Source organism: Argopecten irradians, chromosome 12, assembly GCF_041381155.1.
Source record: "Argopecten irradians isolate NY chromosome 12, Ai_NY, whole genome shotgun sequence".
Lineage (NCBI taxonomy): Eukaryota > Metazoa > Mollusca > Bivalvia > Pectinida > Pectinidae > Argopecten > Argopecten irradians.
Window position 1 is genome coordinate 21,670,742 of NC_091145.1, and position 18,864 is coordinate 21,689,605.

An 18,864-nucleotide genomic window follows, 5' to 3' on the forward strand; every position below is an offset into this window, starting at 1 on the left:
AATATTCAATTTTTCTTCAGGAAAGAACAATGAATCTGTACTCTGAACATTACTTGACATTACAAACCAGGTGAGCGATACAGGCCCTCTGGGCCTCTTGTTTATATAACTATTGATACATCTATACATTGCCATATTGTATTAGGCATGTGAACACATACCGATACTCACACGTAAATTTGATCACGTTGCATAAACATACATTTCAAGTAATACTGTATGTGCTATCAAACAGGAAAAAGCGTTACCAGTGCGAGTAATTCTTTTGCGCAAACATGATGTGTGACTGTTAATCACTTTTATTTAAGACCATTATTTCACAGGGGGCCAACTCAATGAAAATGGATGTTGTCATACATTTTTTGGTATTTGGTGGATGGACTGATGAGTATATATTACAGTCATGTGATTTTTTTTCAGAAAATACGAGATTTGAATTAAAAAAAAAGAAGAAAAAAATTGGTTTATTTACATGTACTTCAGCAAATATCCCGATTTTTTAATAATAATTTCCTGATGGTATAAACAAAACTCAACACACTTCATCTGTCATCAATAAAGATAGTTTAATACTTCTTAGTATGTACATCATATTCTTTAATATATATACATACATGTAATAACGGACATTTCTGTGTTTTCCTCAAGTTATTTGTCACCCTTCTACAGGCAAAGGCCAGGATTCTCTTTAGAGTATGTAACCAGTAGTCAAAAGCTTGCATATGGACTCATTACCAATTTCTTTATTTCGTTATCATAAAATTTTGAATTTCTCAATTACAAAGTTAACTATCAAAGTTCCTATTTCTTATCTACATAGATAACATGGGAACATGGGGAGATTAATATGGGAGTTTTGAGATCTTAAAATGACTGACTGAGTACAATCAGTTACACCTTCTGGCAATAAGATGGCTTCGAGATCCTAAAATGATGTGGGTAAAGTACAATTAACCGCCGTTAAGTCCCACCATCTGATGATTATGACATCATTATTTGACGTGGTTTTTATGATGTAATAATCATCAGATGGTGGGACTAATTGACAGTAAAAAATACTTTACCCACATCGTTTTGGGATCTCAAAACCCCCGTATTGTAACATATGATCACCAGAAAGTGGGACTAATTGACAATAAGTAAAGTTGTACGTCACCAATGTCATTTTCGTATCTTGAAACTGACATTGAATCCATGTCAAATTACTAGTAATTGTCAGACAGTTGAAATAACTTTAAATAAATTAATGCATTAAATTGACATTATAGTTATTCTTTGTAACAATTTCCCAGATTGTTGTACTTTTATTTGGTGGTTCATAACACTCAATATTAAAACTCAAAGGAAAGTAATAAAAAAACCTATGATCTTTCAAATTCCATACACATGCAATGCTTTCTTTTATCCACACTCTCTTAGTGTAAAACAAAAACATTCCTGACACATCTAATTTATCGGAGAAAATAATATATGGTACTAGTTTAACAGAAAGTAATTATCTAATAATATTTCTGTCTGAAATTGTACATGGATATAGTTTTGAAATAGAAATTATCATAACAGAAATTCTTATTTATTCAATGATAATGAAATAACTTTTAAGTTAATTTCTGTGTGTGATTAACTGTGTAATCAAAATCAATCTTATTTTTTACACTAAGGACTTCTCGATATGATCATGATGATAATTTGAAGGCAAGTTTTTGTTGTAAAATGTAGTAAAAAAATGTCTCAATCGTTAATGTTTGTGTTGTGATTGCTTGCAGAGGGATCATAGTTTCAGATGGAAATAATAGAAAAATAAAAATAAAAATTTTAATATTTTTTGAATGATTTATTTCCCCGAACCTAATGTAGAATAGAAATAAATTAATGATGGGTGATTTATCTTTCAGGAATCTGTTCTTCTATTAGATAAATAAGTTAAACTCAAATTTTAACTGCCTCTTATTAGTCGGAGAAGCTTTCCTTAAAAATCCACCTACAGTTATTTAATAATAGTTAAGTGAGAAGCTTTCCTTAAAAATCCACCTACAGTTATTTAATAATAGTTAAGTATTTGACAGTTACATTGCCTTATAGGACTTTATTCTGTAGTCTCACTTTTATCTAGTACACAGATATTTGGCACATATATTAAACATTATAACTAAACAAGCTATTCCGTGCCCTATTCATTTGTTAATTGATTTGTAACAGAGGTTAATGTAGTTTCTACAACCTTCAGTCTCACAGCCATCAAACAAAGGAAGCAAATGAACAAGCTTAAGGACCTAGTAACCATAGATACGGTCTTTATCGCCAGTATTTTGTGTGTAGGGTGTTGCTGTCTATATGTTATGACATAACAAACAAGAACTAAAGTGGAAAATAGCGTCAAGGTTGTTGTTCATTTTACCTTGACTGGTTACGAATATCTTGTATGATGTCATTGCACAGACAAAAACCTAAGAGAGAACATATCTATGGACATACAATGTAATAAGAAAACTTAGAAATTGCAGAACTTTTGTCAAATGGTTTCATTAAATAAGGTACAGCACTTGACATATTTCATATCAACAAAATATATACCAGGTTCATATTACATAATTATTAAATAAATACTATACAATTTAAAATAAAACATAAATTTGATCACAGTCACAAAATTATAAAGCTAAAACTGTGTTAAAACTGTTTATCTGTAAGACAGCAGAACATGTAATATACAAATTGATCCCACACGAATCACTTCAATATTTACGATATAATCATTTAAACATATTGTGACCACATTTACCTACAAACTTCCCAATACACATAATAACAGTAACATACAACCATCACTTTTTGTAGAGGGCATTCAATGACCTTCCATGTTGGACCTTTGGTTTAATTATTCCATCGATATGACAATCTGATCATCTGTTCCTAGACAGTTGGTTATCTTTGCTGCCTATACTAGTACTTCGTAAAAGAAGCCATGAACAGATGATTTCAAGCAGATTAAAATTGCTAATTACTGAAACAGAAAATTATTGAAATTAACCAGACAGTGTAAAGTGAATCATGTTAAAACATGACCAGACAGTGTACTGTAAAGTGAATCATGTAAAACATATCTTCATTCAGAGCTCTAAAGGTGGAAGAACTTACCAAAAGGCTAACATGAGAGGTCACAGACAGATACAATCATTGGTATTAATATACTCTAAATTAATCATTGTTCTGTTATACAGCCGATATACTCACAGTTACCTGTGGTATCATACACCAACATACAGGAACACAGACTGGTCCTCTCTCATTAACAAATGTAGGTCTCCCATACCACATGGACTAAGATATATAATTAGTGTCCAAATTATATCCTGTATTAAAACTCGTCATGGCTATCATACACCCAAGTCTTCCACACACTCAAATTTATAGCCCACATAAACTAAAGAAATAATATCTCGAAACATACAGAATTAAAAATCTGTTTCTAGATTCATGCAATAAATTAAAATGGAGTCTTTCAAAGTCAATATCACATACAAATAGCACTCTTGTTCTCCTTCAGCACTTAAACAAAACTGTTTCTGTTACCACGGATACCAACTTTCTCAGCAAATTGGTCAAGTAGCATTCCAATCCCGCCAGGATCACGACTTTGTTTGCACACTATTTTGTTAGCGTAAGCATTGTGGAATATTTTCCTGACAGAGTCCAATTTTTTCCATCTCGTGGTTTCCTGAATTTCTGTAGCTTCACAGCATCTATAGATAGTAATTGATAATGTTTACAATTAATCATTGTTTATTATTTGATAAACTCATGTTACTGTACAAGGATTAAATTACAAGTGGTTTTTTAATGTCCTTGTATTGGTTATTTATCCTGCAACTGCCGCACATACTGACAGATAACTACTGCTGGATAAACTTGTGCTTTATCCGTCATTACAAAATGCTTTATCCGTCAATACCACCACGTGAATTTGTTTCACATCTGACGGAACATTTTCTAATTTGACCCCATACTTTAACATTTCCGTGAATGAAACGTCATTCAGTCCCGCTCAAAAGTGACGTCACATTTACCGGGATGACGTCATTTTTACAATATCGAAAATCTAGCATGGCAGTGTCGTCTTTTTCTTCACTCACAGCAAAGGTATATATTGTAAAGTATTTCTTTGATGGGTAATTATTGTTTTTTTGAGTATTTTCATATTGTTTCAGTAATATTACACACTGAATAGAATTACTGGTACTGTTTGCGAATGCGCTTATATATTTCCCAGGACAGTAAAAAGGAGTACACACTCATTCAGTTTAGTGAATGAATATTTTCCTCTGCATCAAAGATGCATCTCGCTTTGGGCGAAACCAAGTAAATAACTGGCAAATTTCTGTGTTTTGAATGTCATAATAGTTGCAGGATAAACAGAATACATGGTTAGTATCTTACAATACAAGTTTTATTTTGGTGCTCGACACGGAAAGCCGAGATGACTCGGCAAAGCCTCGTCATCTTGGCTTTCCTAAGTTTCGCACCAAAATAAACCTTATATTGTAAGATACTAACCATGTATTCTCTATATATGTCAATATTTACATTTTGCCACAGCGACTCCCATTACTCTAATGATAATCATGATCTGCATTATGAGCCAATAAATGCAGCCTAGACTTGGTGTAGTGATATCTACATAAATGGATGTGAGTCTTGTTTACTGACAACATGTTAGTCCGCGCGGGAAAATTGACATTATAGTTGAATTAAAATCTTTTAAAAGTCTGGATAATTGAAAGTAAACTGAAAAGCTACCAAAAAAAACATTGAAATTTTGTTATCTTTTCAATATTTTATAGTGACTATTTTTTATCACATTGAAGTTGGATGTTGAGTTTAAATGGCTGAAGCGGGAAATTCAAATGCTTACTCGCATCTAAATTATGTTTTACTTTGAACTAGAAAGTAAAATGTAAATATAACAATTACGGGATTGTAAGATTGCATTTGTTGGAGATATAAATTCAATCTGGGTGGCAGATAAATATTCATAGCGCCCTAACGGGCGCTATTCTATTTATCTGCCACCCAGATTGCATTTATATCTCCAACAAATGCAATCTTACAATCATTTAATTGTTAATTGAATGCAGTATTGTATGCTTGATATACATTTATGTTAGTAATATACAGACCTCTTTCCTGACAAAAGCAAACTACTCATGTGAGAACCTGTTTGATTTACCTGGTATCTAAGATGAGAGTATTTCGTTGCAAGTCAGATTTTAGTCTTTCTATTAATTCTTCAATTAGTCATTTAATTAATACATTACCTCACAAATTTTCAAAATACTGTACTTTCATATATAAATAGAGGATCTTACATGAGTGACTATGTGATATGACATTAATCAAATGATCCGAGTTCAATAATTTGACATGTCACAAGCCTTTAGGAGAGTGGCATATCAAATTATTTAACGATCTTGATAAATTTCATATCACATAGTCACGAGTGTACGATTTTATTTATCACATCAATTTCATTTATAGAAATATAAGTAAAACTTAAAATTGCATCTCTATATAAAACACTAGAAATCTGGCTTGATTGTGACATTTCTGTCTCCTGAAACAATCATGCAACGTCTTATAAAGATTATGACGTCAAAACTACCTGTGACGTCACAATAGTGTTATCACACATGTGTCTTACGATATTTATGACATGGTTGTATGACATGGCTGGACGGGCCAGTTATGTGACAATGAAATTTTCTAAATCATCTGTGGCTAATACTAATTGTAACACATTACTCCTGCACATCAGGAATTGAGAATTACTCACGAGCTGAGTCTACTACTGGATGCTGAACTGTCAGTGAGAGAACCAAAGGACTGTGGAGAATCACTAGAGGTAGCGTAGCCTCTCAGACTTCCTGTACTGGAGATCACCTGCCAACTGTGGGAATACAGGTTAAAACATATACGATCACATGTACTATATCTGGTATGCAAGGTACTGCAAATTGATGACAGGTTAAAGATATCTTATCAGTAAACAGAAGATAATTTCAAAACTAATAATACTACTATAGTCAATCAATAGAATTGTATGTGTTTTATATCTCTAATATTTCTTTAAAGATGCTCCACTGCTGACAGAGCATAAAGTATACTCATCATTTAAACAATAATTTGTGATTAATCGTTTATGTCTAATTAATACAGAAAATAATATAAAATCGTTTATTTTGCCTTTGGTGTATGCACAATTACATCCTCGATACTCCAAGGCTTCCGATCACTTACGATCTCTACACCCCTGAATTATCTCATAGTAAAACTGAAGGCATCTCGGGGGAATATTCTGAACCAATCACTGGTCAGCAAAGATTACCTTTGAAGACTACAGAGAGAGAGACGCTCAACTTCAAAGCTACACAGCCAACCGCAGTGTACCGTTATATGGCTCTTTTGATGCACATCAAAGGACTAAATTACCTGTTCTGTTCTGGTGCCTTCAGTTACTGTGAGATAGTCCAGGGGTGTAGAGATAGTAAGAGATTGGAACCCCTGGAGTATCCAGGATGGTGCAATGAGTACTTCATTCCATATAGAACATAGTGCCACAGAATTCTTTTGGGATGCAATTAATTATTTTTGACATTTTTATCTTGGAGTACAATTATAAGCTAAAACTTTTTAGTATTGGTAATGGTAAAACTTTTGTAACTGAAGAAAAATACTAATTTGTCTGCTCCTGTTCTTGATAGAGAAAACAAATCATTTGTTAGTGGTGCAGCATCTTTAATTCTGATGTGTATTAAATTTAAGCATTAACTTCATACAGATAAAACTGCATTTTATATTGCTAATTTTCTGACTTCTTGAATGAAATTCCAATATGATAACATTGTCAGGCACAGTCTCTGTGGTGAAAATATGTGAATTGGTATCCATGCTTAGCTGAAAGATTAATCAATATATAGAGGTAACAATAAAATAAACAAACCTGCCACAAGCGGGAGAGCTAGCCCTGCCAGAGTCTGATAGATTCCTGACACTACTAGGCACAGCTACGGGACTAGACGAGGACGCCGAAGGATGGGACACATGGAAGTGGACAGCCGCCCCCTCTACACCTGGTCTCAGGGGGGTCTGTCTCGTGTGGGAGGGCATTACAACTGTGGGACTCCTGAAAGAAAGATAATTAAAACAAAGGGCAATAACAATGCATACTTGTGTCAAATAATTGGAGATGATTCTTTTAAAACAAATGGCAGCAACAGTAGTTTCATTCATTCTTTACCAATAATTTTAATTAAATTTATTACAAATTAAAAATACATTAATTGTAAAAGGATATCAAGAATTAATATCTTTAAACTTTATTTCCTTAACATTGATTACGAAACAAGGTATACAAATAATGCAAATCACTCTCGATAGCCCGAATGTAAGCACACGAGGGGTCTTAGAGTGGGAGAAACCGGAGTGCCCGGAGAAAATTAACGTGATCGGGCAGGTGACCCCCTAAACTTTTCATGTACATGCCGGAGATCGAACCCAGGCCGGCTAGGTTAAAGGCGAGCGGCTTAACCACTACACCATCCGATCACCCCATTCAGAATTAACATCTGAATGACAGTCTAATTATCACAATATCTTTGTGCATTAAAATTATGATAATTTTTCTAAAATAGCAACAACATGTAAAAACACCTGTGAAATAAAGGGAAACAAATGTTACTTACGCTATGCCTGGTGTAAACGTATCTTCCTCAGAGTTAAGGTTAAAGGACACCTGTGGATGGTCTTGGCCTGCACTACCTACACTACTGATACTTGTGTTACTGCCACGGTAACTATGGCGACGAGGGTCAGTTTCTACAATCATACAATGAACAATTATATATAATGTACATAATAAATGGTTTTATTGCTTATATGATATTATAATAATGAAGAAGGTCAGTTTCTGCGATGAGCGTCAATGATGCTGGGAAGTGTTAGAGTAGAACAACAAAATGTACCAATGATAACGTAGATAATAATATTATGTGTAATCAAAATTGGTCATATTTCATGATTTCTTATCACATCATCAGAAACATTTGAAAATGTTGTGTATAGACTATATATAGCTTAAATAGGTGCAAACTAGAAAAATTTCGGTTAGACATTAAAGATGCTCCACCGCTGACAAATGGTATTTTTTCACTATAAAAAACAGGAGCAGATGATTTAGTATTTTTCTCCAGTTACAAAAATTACTAACTTTACACCATTACCACCAGTGAAAAGTTTGAGCTCCTAATTTTACTTAAAGTTAGAAATATGAAAAATAATTAATTGCATCCCGAAAAAAATCTGTGACACTATATCCTATATGGAATGAAGTACTGATTGAGCATGCACCAAAGGCAAAATATAGTACTTTATATTATTTTTTGTGTTAAATAGGCATATATATACACGATTAAACACCAATTGTTGTTCAAATGATTAACATCATTTATGCTCTGTCGGCGGTGGAGCATCTTTAAGTGCTCCCTAAATACTTCTTAAACCCGAATTCCCAATACAATATGAATCTATGAGGCATATAGAGATATTTCGCATGCACAAATATGTAATCAAGCAGTGATACTATGATGAGACTATTATAAGTAGAGGTAATATCAACTCACCTAGTAAAACGCCCTCCATATTGCACTCGGAATCTGTTCGGCTTGGCTTCCTAATATTACATCAGAGAACATGTATTACTAGTCTGGTGGATCAAAAATGTTCTAAACTAAGAGCAAGCTTCTGATCTTATATCACTTATAAACCCTGTTAACTCTCCAATCTCATATTAAATGTAGAGGCCCTATTTTATTTTAGTGTTACAGTAGTTTAATGCAAAGTGTTTTTAATTTGTTTGTCTCAATCACAGGTTTCTGCGCGTCATAGACCTGTGTCTCAATCAAGCCTTTCACAACATGTTTAAAAAGCACTTTTATTACTCAGTTATAATAATATTGTATATTGCTCAGTACATATTTCATTCATTTATATATGGGACCAATTACCTTCTATTGGAAACAGAGAAATCTTCAGATGACATATACGTCAAAAAGTTAAAGCAGAAGAATAAAATCTGAAGAGGAACAATAAAACATGAATCAGTGATACACGTTTGGTAAATCTAGTAATACTTGTTACATGTTTAATTTGTACACCTAACACTCACTACAACACAGCAATCATACATTTGACGAACGTTTTTTATATCTTGTACATTGAATTATCAGTCTTAGACTAAAAGAAATAATCAATATAATCTACAAAATTTATTTAAAAGCTCAATTTAATGTCAACTTAATATAAATTAAATACAGCAAATTGTTAACCAATTATTAAACTCATCTGGATATTAATGTTGATCTAACGAATAACGAAATTGTAATTTAAATTAAGGTGATTTTTACCTCCTCTCCTTTATTCACTCGATCTGGTAGGCTATGTCTGAAAAACAATTAGCATCGTAGAGATATCACCAAAGGAAGACAGTGATCATTGTTTATCTCTACTCTAGTATAAACTTTATCTGATACAAGAAATAGTGTTGCAGTAATGACTCTAAGAAATAGATATTTAGCAATTAAACACTGACAATATTGAAAACTCTGATCACTAATTACTTAGAATATTTTAATTATGAATTTAATAATTAAAAGTGACTAAAACAAAGTCTTTTGAATTAGTGAGAACAAAGAGTGTTACATACCCAAACAGGTACCAGTCATAGGCCAGAGTCAGGTAGAGGATTTCTGTGGGAGTGAGTGATGCGTGAGCGACACCGTCAGCCCAGAGGGAGATCCTGAGCAGGGAAATAAACATTGGTGTACGGTCCCATCCAGATATACAGTGTACCAACACACCTGTATCACCTGTAATATACACACAAAGACATAAACATTGGTGTATGATCTCATTCAGATATACAGTGTACCAACACACCTGTATCACCTGTAATATATACACAAAGAAATAACATTGATGTATGGTCCCATCCAGATATACAGTGTACCAACACACCTGTATCACCTGTAATATATACACAAAGACATAAACATTGGTGTACGGTCCCATCCAGATATACAGTGTACAAACAAACCTGTGTCACCTTTTAAAATATGTCTTATTTGTTACAAATGCATAAATTCATTGAATTGCCATGTAAACAATGTCATGTACACTCAGTCTGATTTAAATAAATTATTATCAATAAATAATTTCTTTTGGAAGGAAATGTATAGAAACACAAACTGTATACATATTGTATAATTATAAAACATGTGACATAACTTTACTAAATAATTAATAGACTATATATAAATGTAAGGTTCCAAAATTTGTATACATTTGTATAACACCTTGTACTAATTCAGAAGATTTCATAGCTAACAATATTGATATTATAATTAGTAGAGATTTTGTTAATTTCTTTCTTTTGATTAAATCACTGAGATAAAAACATGTATATGGTATTGCCTGTAAGTAACAAGAGCTGTTGGAGAACAGCAAAGCTCGCCTTTTCAGAAGAAGTTGATGTTCAAGTATTTACAATTTAAACATGGAAATATGACAAATTAACAGACTCAAAAACCCCCTAAAGGCCCCCAAATTGGTTGTATTATCACGTTCAGCATCCATACACATTAGGAAAATAAAATCATAAACATTTATGATGACTTAAGCTTAAACAATTGACGAAACAGAAACTTGCTCAAAAACTTTAACGTGAAATGGGACGCCGACGCCGACAGTGGGGTGACAACATTAGCTCCCCCTATTCTTCGAATAGGCGAGCTAATAATTACTAATAAATGTATATGGATTATTTATATGCCTACCTTCAACCAAGATATGAAGCAGTAGTTTCAGGTAGTTCTGAGTAAGACGGATTAGATCCCAGCTCTGAAATGAAAATTTGAAATATAAAAGTTATGATCAAGGATATTTAGAAAGTTTCCATTTCACATTAATATGGAATAATCGGCAGACTATAACAGCATGTTAAGTATGTAATTATCACTGATCTGTACAATTTTACCGATATCAATCTTAATCAAGTTTTATTCAATGAAACAAACAACAAAGTCCACATCGGTGGGTAACCAAACGCAACAAAATGATTCATTAATTATAAATGTGCTGTCACACCAATGCTAAATGCTAAATGAATAAGATCCAGTTGAAACAGATTCTATTTCGATGTACAAGAGATCATAGAGGGATCTTGGTGCCCACCAAAGAATGATCTATGTCTGACAATGGAAAGAGGGATCTTTTCCCTGCTTTTCGAACTTTTTCAAACATACTACATATGAAATTTAAGACAGATCACTTCATTACTTTCTGAGAAACAGTGGTGAAATCCAAGATGGCGGCCACTGGGCAATCTTGTTGACAGATCAGTCCCAAAGGTACTATGCACAACTAGGGCCCAAGGGGAACCTATGCATGGAATTTGAGAGATATCCCTTCAATAATTTCTGACAAATAGCGGTAACTATCAAAATCCAAGATGGACGCCGTTTGGCCATCTTGTTGACTGATCAGTTACAAAATGCAATATGCAAAACTAGGGCCCTAGGGGAACCTACATGTGAAATTTGAGAATGATCCCTTCAGTACTTTCTGAGAAATAGTGTTAACAAACTTTAATTATCTAAATCCAAGATGGCGGGATGTTAGCCATCTTGTTGACCAATCAGTCCCAAAATACATAATGCACAACTAGGGGCTAAGGGGAACCTACGTATGGAATTTGAGAGATCCCTTCAATACTTTCTGAGAAATAGTGGTATCAAACTTCAATTACCAAAATCCAAGATGGCGGCCGGTCGGACATCTTGTTGACTAATCAGTCTCAAATTGCAATATGCACAACTGAGGCCCTAGGGGAACCTACATATGATATTTGGGAACAAACTTTAACTATCAAAATCCAAGATGGCCACTGGTGGGCCATCTTGTTGATAGATCAGTCCCAAAATGCAATACGCACAACTAGGGCCCTAGGGAAACTACATATGAAATTTAAAAAAGATCCCTTTTGCACTTTCTGAGAAATAGCGGTAACAAGAATTGTTAACGGACGGAAGGATGAAAGGAAGGACAGACGTACAACGGAGTTGGCAATTTGAATGGACTTTGCCTGTGACATAACCTATATAAGTAAAATAAACCTACCCTGTATTTCCTCCAGTCTATCCCCACTTGTGACAACAGAGGGTCATCAGGGATGTCCAACACAGCATCGACGTAGTTCTGTTTAAAAGTGAAATCACATCTTCATTAATATAACATTCTTTTGGCAAATCAAATCTACATTGTGTATTATTAGTAGTAAAACTGTTCACTTGAAGTTTGATAACAGGAATACAGACATGGGTCTTCATGTTTTCTGAATATACATTTGTCAAGTAGTGTACATGTTACTGAATACATAGTGAAATGTTTGGAATTCTGAGTACACATTTGTCAAGTAGTGTACACGTCACTGAATACATAGTGAAATGTTTGGAATTCTGAGTACACATTTGTCAAGCAGTGTACACGTCACTGAATACATAGTGAAATGTTTGGAATTCTGAGTACACATTTGTCAAGTAGTGTACACGTCACTGAATACATAGTGAAATGTTTGGAATTCTGAGTACACATTTGTCAAGTAGTGTACACGTCACTGAATACATAGTGAAATGTTTGGAATTCTGAGTACACATTTGTCAAGTAGTGTACACATCACTGAATACATAGTGAAAAGTTTGGAATTGAAGTGAATAGTCGGGCAAAGGAAGGCTAAAGTCGGTCAAAATGGTGTGGATATATCATGTAGTAATTTCTTATGAAATAGAAAAATAAAATTTCCTATCAAAATCACTTTACATGTGAAGAAATTAATTTATATTATTGGAATCCTAAAATGTCCTCCTGGCAGGCTATGTCTGTGTTGACATCCCCACATAGCCTCGCTTTCAGAATTTATTTTTAGAACTGCTAAAGTTACACAAAGCCTTTCCATAATTTCAATGGTCAAAACTGGACAATGTCAACAGAACTTGACCATCGATTTGATATGTAATGACTTTTGAAAGGCTAATGAATGCATTTAGGCTGGTTTTCATTGCCCAACTACTCACTTTAAGGACCAACATAGGATGTAGTTAATTCAAAGTACTGATTATGCTTTCAAATTTACTAAAACAATTATCAGAAATCTTACTTTAATCTTAATTTATTTGTTAACAACATAGTATGTCTTTACAGCTATCATATTACACATGCTACTACACAATATCCACTATACCTGACTCCAGTCAAAAGTCATAGTCTCTCCCAAGTAAGAGTTATCTTTCCATTCCTTGAAGAATTCACAACCTGCAAAATATCAAATGACAATTAGTTTCTAGATCAAAGAAATACAGTGTACAGTTAACTGTAGCACATATTAATTCTTAAGTTTTAAGATCTATTGTAAACAGTAAAACAAAATTGTGTTGTAACCCAAACAACTTCTTTTGAACAGTAATTAATATGTATTATACATGTTCTCTAATACAGTAGTTACTGTTGAAAATAACCTTTATCTGAATAAATTCATATGTGGGCTAATAGTAACAGATACTAACCTGGATATGGAATTGACAATATACAAAAATCTGCATATCTGTTCTCCTTATCAACTTTCTCAGAGGATGTGATGCTGAAAATATAAAATCATTAGACTCAGTGTGAAAGTAACCATTATTTCTATGTAATTACAGGAAAGCTAAAAAAACAGTCAAAAGAAACAGTCTTAGATAAATAATCAACTACCTCTAACAACTCTCACCTACTAAAAGGAAATGTTGTATGACATTAAAGATGCAAAAAAAGAGTTCCATGTCTAGGTTTAATCCATCCTCAGATAGTGATATCTCCAATTGAAGGAGTATAACAGGTAATTATTAGTACGAGACTTAATGAGTGATAAACAGTCAACTCTTACAAGAGTTATATCTCTGTAACTGCGTATGAAACAGACCTTGGTCTAATTATTTTTAGCATTCATTGTACTAGCTAGCTACCACAATGATTCAGGAAATGTGGCTTTTAATCAAGCTTTTTCTAATTTTAAAGTTAAAAAGAATCTGAACCTCTTACTTTAAGCCAAACTTGACTTTTTTCTTTTCCACCATTAGATCGCAGATGTATCCAACAGAGAACTCTTTGAGAAGCTTGATATCTTGTCCTCTGTATCGGTCAAACATCTGCATCTCCCCTGAGCTTGGTGTAGGGCCCGGGGTCGGTAGGTTGGACGATGCTTCACTCCCTGTTATATATTATAGTGACAATATCACTGAGTAACATATATGTTCAAGGGTATCATAGTCAAGTTTTATTTTTTTTTTTCAAACTCACTATGTAATCTGTAGCTATAACTATGATGTTGATGACAAAAAAAAAATGAAAGTTAAAAAGAATTTATTGAAATAAACAGAAGGTACACTTTTAACAGTCATATTTAAAAACAGTATTATTTTTAATCTGGGCACATTTTGCAAACAAAAATTATTGCCTTTTTCTAGCTCCAACTATTTACTAATGAATACAGTAAATATTTACTACTACATAGTTGCTCATGACCTGTGACATTCAGCAATGCCTACAGCTATAGATAACATAAGATAAATTAAAATGCTTCATTGAAAAGAGGCAATCGTTCATTGAGAATGCATAATGTAATTGGTAAATAGCTTACCTGGAGGACCAGAAAATAGAAAGTCAAGTCCCTGTCGGCCATACATCTCTGCTCCACTTGATAAGGTGGCTGATCTACACACGTGCTGAAACACATATTAAAGAGTATGAAGCTGTGAGGACATACGTTTAGATGGTTTATCAATATCAGTTTCCAGAACTGATTTTCAATTTATAACAGACCGTGGCTTTGATTATACCTATAACAGTTATTGTGTAATTATTATTATAATAGTAATTAGTGTATGGTATATCTACCATTATAAAATTACACTTTATAATATGATGTGATATACAGATATCATTATTTTTATTAATTTATATATTCCAATTTCCTGTCTGCCATGGGTTAATTCTCTATGTAGTGAATAAATCAAGTTGTAAATGCTGCAAAATCCTGGCTATAAACTGGCTTCTTTTGTACGTTTGAAAATTTGAAATTACCTTTCCTTCACAGAGAATGACGGGTACAGCAAACCTTGACCTACATCTTGCATAACGCGCCTGTTTCACTAGGTCACGTAGCTTTTCTACATCATAGATGCTTTGCACCCTAAAATTAAAAAAAAAAATCATTTATTTATGACTGACTGATACTTTCAACTTAAAAGTTATAATGGATCTGAATCATTGCATCTGACACCTGAAATCAAACAATACATAAAACAAGCAGAGTACATGATGCTCATACAACAAAACCAACCTGAATAATCACCTCTGTATAAAGACCACCTGCTTAAAGGGACAATTCATTCTACGAGAACATTAAAATTTGTATATATATCGGAAAACCCCCAGTTCTAATGCAAATTAGATCAGTCGGTTTTACTGTGATATGTCAGAAAATCCCATGGTGGTGAAATGCGTGTGAAATATTCAAACTCACTCGCTGTCCGCCATTACACATTGTGGTCGAATATCTTGTATGCCGAACCCAGTCCCTTGCTCGTAGAGTAATGCTACTTTTGTCTAGAACAGCTCAAATAGCTCTGACAGAAGTGTGTTTACCTTATTAGGTGAATTGTCTTGCCTAAAAAAATCATTATATCACCTCCACAGTGGTTATGTAGTTCATTTGTTTAACGTGCGTGACTTTGGCTCGGATATTGGTACAGCGTACATATTGTACCTGCTTAATCGTATTGATCAACGATTTGTAATTACAACGGTATCAATTAAAATACTAAACAATGACGTGGAATTTGTCAATATCTTATGTTATATGTTTCATAAGAAATGTAGAACAATACATTTATGCCATATTTTGCTTCTTGGTTATGTAAAAGAATTAGCGTGAGTGAATTGTCCCTTTAATAAGACCACTTTCTGAGAGCCCCTAACGGCCATTTATAACACATGAGTCAATCTGACCTGTGTATAAAGATCAATTGGTGTTGAAGACCACTTTGCCCTAAATATCCCTTGGGTAGACTTTATCGACAAGTTTGGCTGTAGATATAACTGTAGTCCTGAATGACAAATACCACTAAAAAAAATTGGATGTAAGTCTGACCATGTACCGGTAGTATATGGTCAGTTTGACAGTTACAGTCATGTAATCTTCACATTATGAGCGTGTCATTTTTAAAGTTCTAATAAAGAATGCTTTTATATTTTGATAACTTAGATATGAAACTTACCAGGTACTATAGTTGGTATTTATAGTGTTTTGAAATGACCAAAAATGAAATCCTTATACTTACTCTTCCTGTTTCTTTGCTTGTTTCTCTGCATCAGTCAGCTGGTACTCCAGCATCACCAGTTTACTGGGATAGTGGCTACATAGTTCTCCATTAAAGTTTGTTATCACCTGAAAATAGTTTAATTTAAAAAAATTATGAGCATAAAATGATAATACTGTATAATTGTATATATTCTTATTTGAATACATGTGCTAATACTTGCTGTTTATAATCTTAATCTTTAAAATATATAGCAAACTATACTGTATAAAGTATAACTTGGAATACTTGTGTGTGTACATTCATATTTCAAGGTTTAGGTCTTTGATATCATTTGTGGATATAGACTTAACCATGGTTAGCTGGTAGAGTTATAGTGTCTACAATTAATGGTATAATAGACGAAATTTGTAGTTATATATATATATTTGAGGTTTCACAGCAACCACAAAAACAATAGAAGTTTCTACACAACAACAGATGCATCACATGATATATACTAGGTTTTTGATATACATGTATGTATATATATACCGGTATATATTGGAATATCGGCTACACTGATAGTTGTACGTATTAGACAAAAGATTAAATAATGAAAGATTAAGACCACTACTTTTACTTTACAAACTTTAGAAAATGCATTTTATGAATCTGCGGCATGGCAATGGTTTGATATATTTATAATTTACAATATAATAATAATTTACAATATAATGATAATTTACAATATAATAATGTTTTTTAATTTTCAATTATGAATTAATTGTCGAAATTTAAGGTTCTCCTTTGACCAATTATTGTGAATAAATGATTTAAACAACATGTCAAGACAAAACCTTAAATGAATTCTGGAGAAAGAAAAGAAACTCAAAATATGTTTGAAAAATTCATATATACATTTAATTTCAGGAATATAGTTTTTAATTTTGCATTCAAACTTACGGAATATCTGTAATCCCTAGCTAAGAGCATAAGACACCTTTCCATGATGAATTCACCCTGAAAAAAAAATGCAGAACAATAAAATCTATTAATCTTATGGAATGACTGGACAGAAGCTTCTAATCATCTAGAATGCTATCAACAGATATTTAGAATGATACATCTCATAATATTATTCATGGTTTGTTCTTTTAATAGTCTACTCTTCATTATGAATTTCCCCTTATTATCTAACCACCTCCTATCTTCCCCTTATTATCTATTATCTTATCATTATGAATTTCCCCTTATTATATATCTTTACTACAATTATCTAAGCGCCATGGGTACCTATTGGGTCTTAGTTTAAATATGAATACAACTAGCTATAGTACATATTACATTTCAATTACACTATAATAAGTAACAGAATTAATTACAATTTCATTTTTAAAATTAGCACCCAAATAGCCATCAGACCTTTTTTCTCATATGTAAATTTCTTCTTATTTTTACAATTATATTCGGATTCCCAATGCACTATATATTTGTAGCGGGAATGGAATGGGTCGATCATCGGTGACTAGATAGCTCAGTCGATAGAGCACTCGGCTAGTGTTCTGAGGGTCTGGCCGCTACAATTTTCCCTCTCCTGTTACATATTTTTTTTAATTTCATTAGTATTATTCATCTTTATTGGAGGGTGAGGGAGAATGTGCAAATGTAACAACTACATGTGATGCCTATGGTATTATACATATATCTTGTATTTCATACATGATTCTAATGTATTAGAATTATAATGCAATCACATCACACAATATTCAAGGGGATCTACAAGTCTACATCTGCCCAATCTATAGGTAGACTAGTCAAATAGGCTTTGGTAATATAACGGATTTTCACTGATGTTATTTGGTGGACATGTAATACTAATTAATTGAATAATTACCAGTGGTAATATCAGGAAAATCAAAAGCTCAGTAAATATTTACGCGGATAGACATTTCATTAGGCCTAAAGTATTAGCGTTTCGCAAATTTGTACTGATCATGATTATTCTGTTTGTTTATGAAGTTTCAATTAACAAGAAAGCCTGATCTAAAGCATCACGATTTTTTCGTTTTAGATGTGTAAGTTGTAACAAAATTTCGAATTTGAAGAGATTCATTTGTATTTTGATCAACAAACAACCTGTATGTCGCCATCTTTCACTTTGTGAGTGGTCTTAATGCAGTGTTCTAACAAAGAATGTATGTCGTCTGGTTTTATAGCTTCTGCTTCATCTGATGCTTCATTCATTGTGATAAAATCTCTCCAGATCTTCCGATTAAAAAAGAAACTTTCTGTTCAATAAGGAAATTAGTTGAGCACGGCATCCATGTTTAAATGTCTCTCGTGTTTTATTATCACTCTATGGGTCGGTCCAAAGGTGATCCGAAAAGAAAGTCGTGTCATTTATTACCTCAGTTATGAT

General features: G+C 33.1%; 1 protein-coding gene across 2 annotated transcripts; it reads right to left on the minus strand.

Annotated features, from left to right (window-relative positions):
- Window positions 1-547: 547 nt before the first annotated feature.
- On the minus strand, window positions 548-18,790 carry LOC138336177 (phosphatidylinositol-3,5-bisphosphate 3-phosphatase MTMR14-like). 2 transcript variants are annotated; one of them, XR_011210400.1, is made up of 19 exons: window positions 18,582-18,790; window positions 17,409-17,465; window positions 16,485-16,591; window positions 15,226-15,334; window positions 14,783-14,867; window positions 14,185-14,353; window positions 13,671-13,744; window positions 13,349-13,419; window positions 12,229-12,306; window positions 10,887-10,950; window positions 9,758-9,920; window positions 9,459-9,495; window positions 9,060-9,127; window positions 8,676-8,725; window positions 7,740-7,872; window positions 6,998-7,180; window positions 5,831-5,944; window positions 2,032-3,743; window positions 548-1,981 (listed from the first exon to the last, which is right to left on the minus strand). XR_011210400.1 is itself a non-coding variant. In XM_069285519.1 (18 exons), exons 1-18 carry the CDS (start codon window positions 18,687-18,689, stop codon window positions 3,551-3,553), a joined length of 1,863 nt encoding a protein of 620 aa, XP_069141620.1. In that variant the 5' UTR covers window positions 18,690-18,790; the 3' UTR covers window positions 548-3,550. The 2 variants fall into 2 exon arrangements, 1 of the variants encoding a protein (XP_069141620.1); XM_069285519.1 differs by having other exon boundaries at window positions 548-3,743.
- Window positions 18,791-18,864: the final 74 nt, after the last annotated feature.

Coding starts and splice junctions, on each gene's coding strand:
- LOC138336177 (XM_069285519.1), bottom strand. CDS start 18,689: ATGAATGAAGCATCAGATGAAGCAGAAGCTATAAAACCAGACGACATA. Junction 12,307..13,348: donor TGACTTTTGACTGGAGTCAG/GTATAGTGGATA, acceptor ACTTTTAAACAG/AACTACGTCGATGCTGTGTT. Junction 8,726..9,059: donor TTCTCTGTTTCCAATAGAAG/GTAATTGGTCCC, acceptor ATGTAATATTAG/GAAGCCAAGCCGAACAGATT.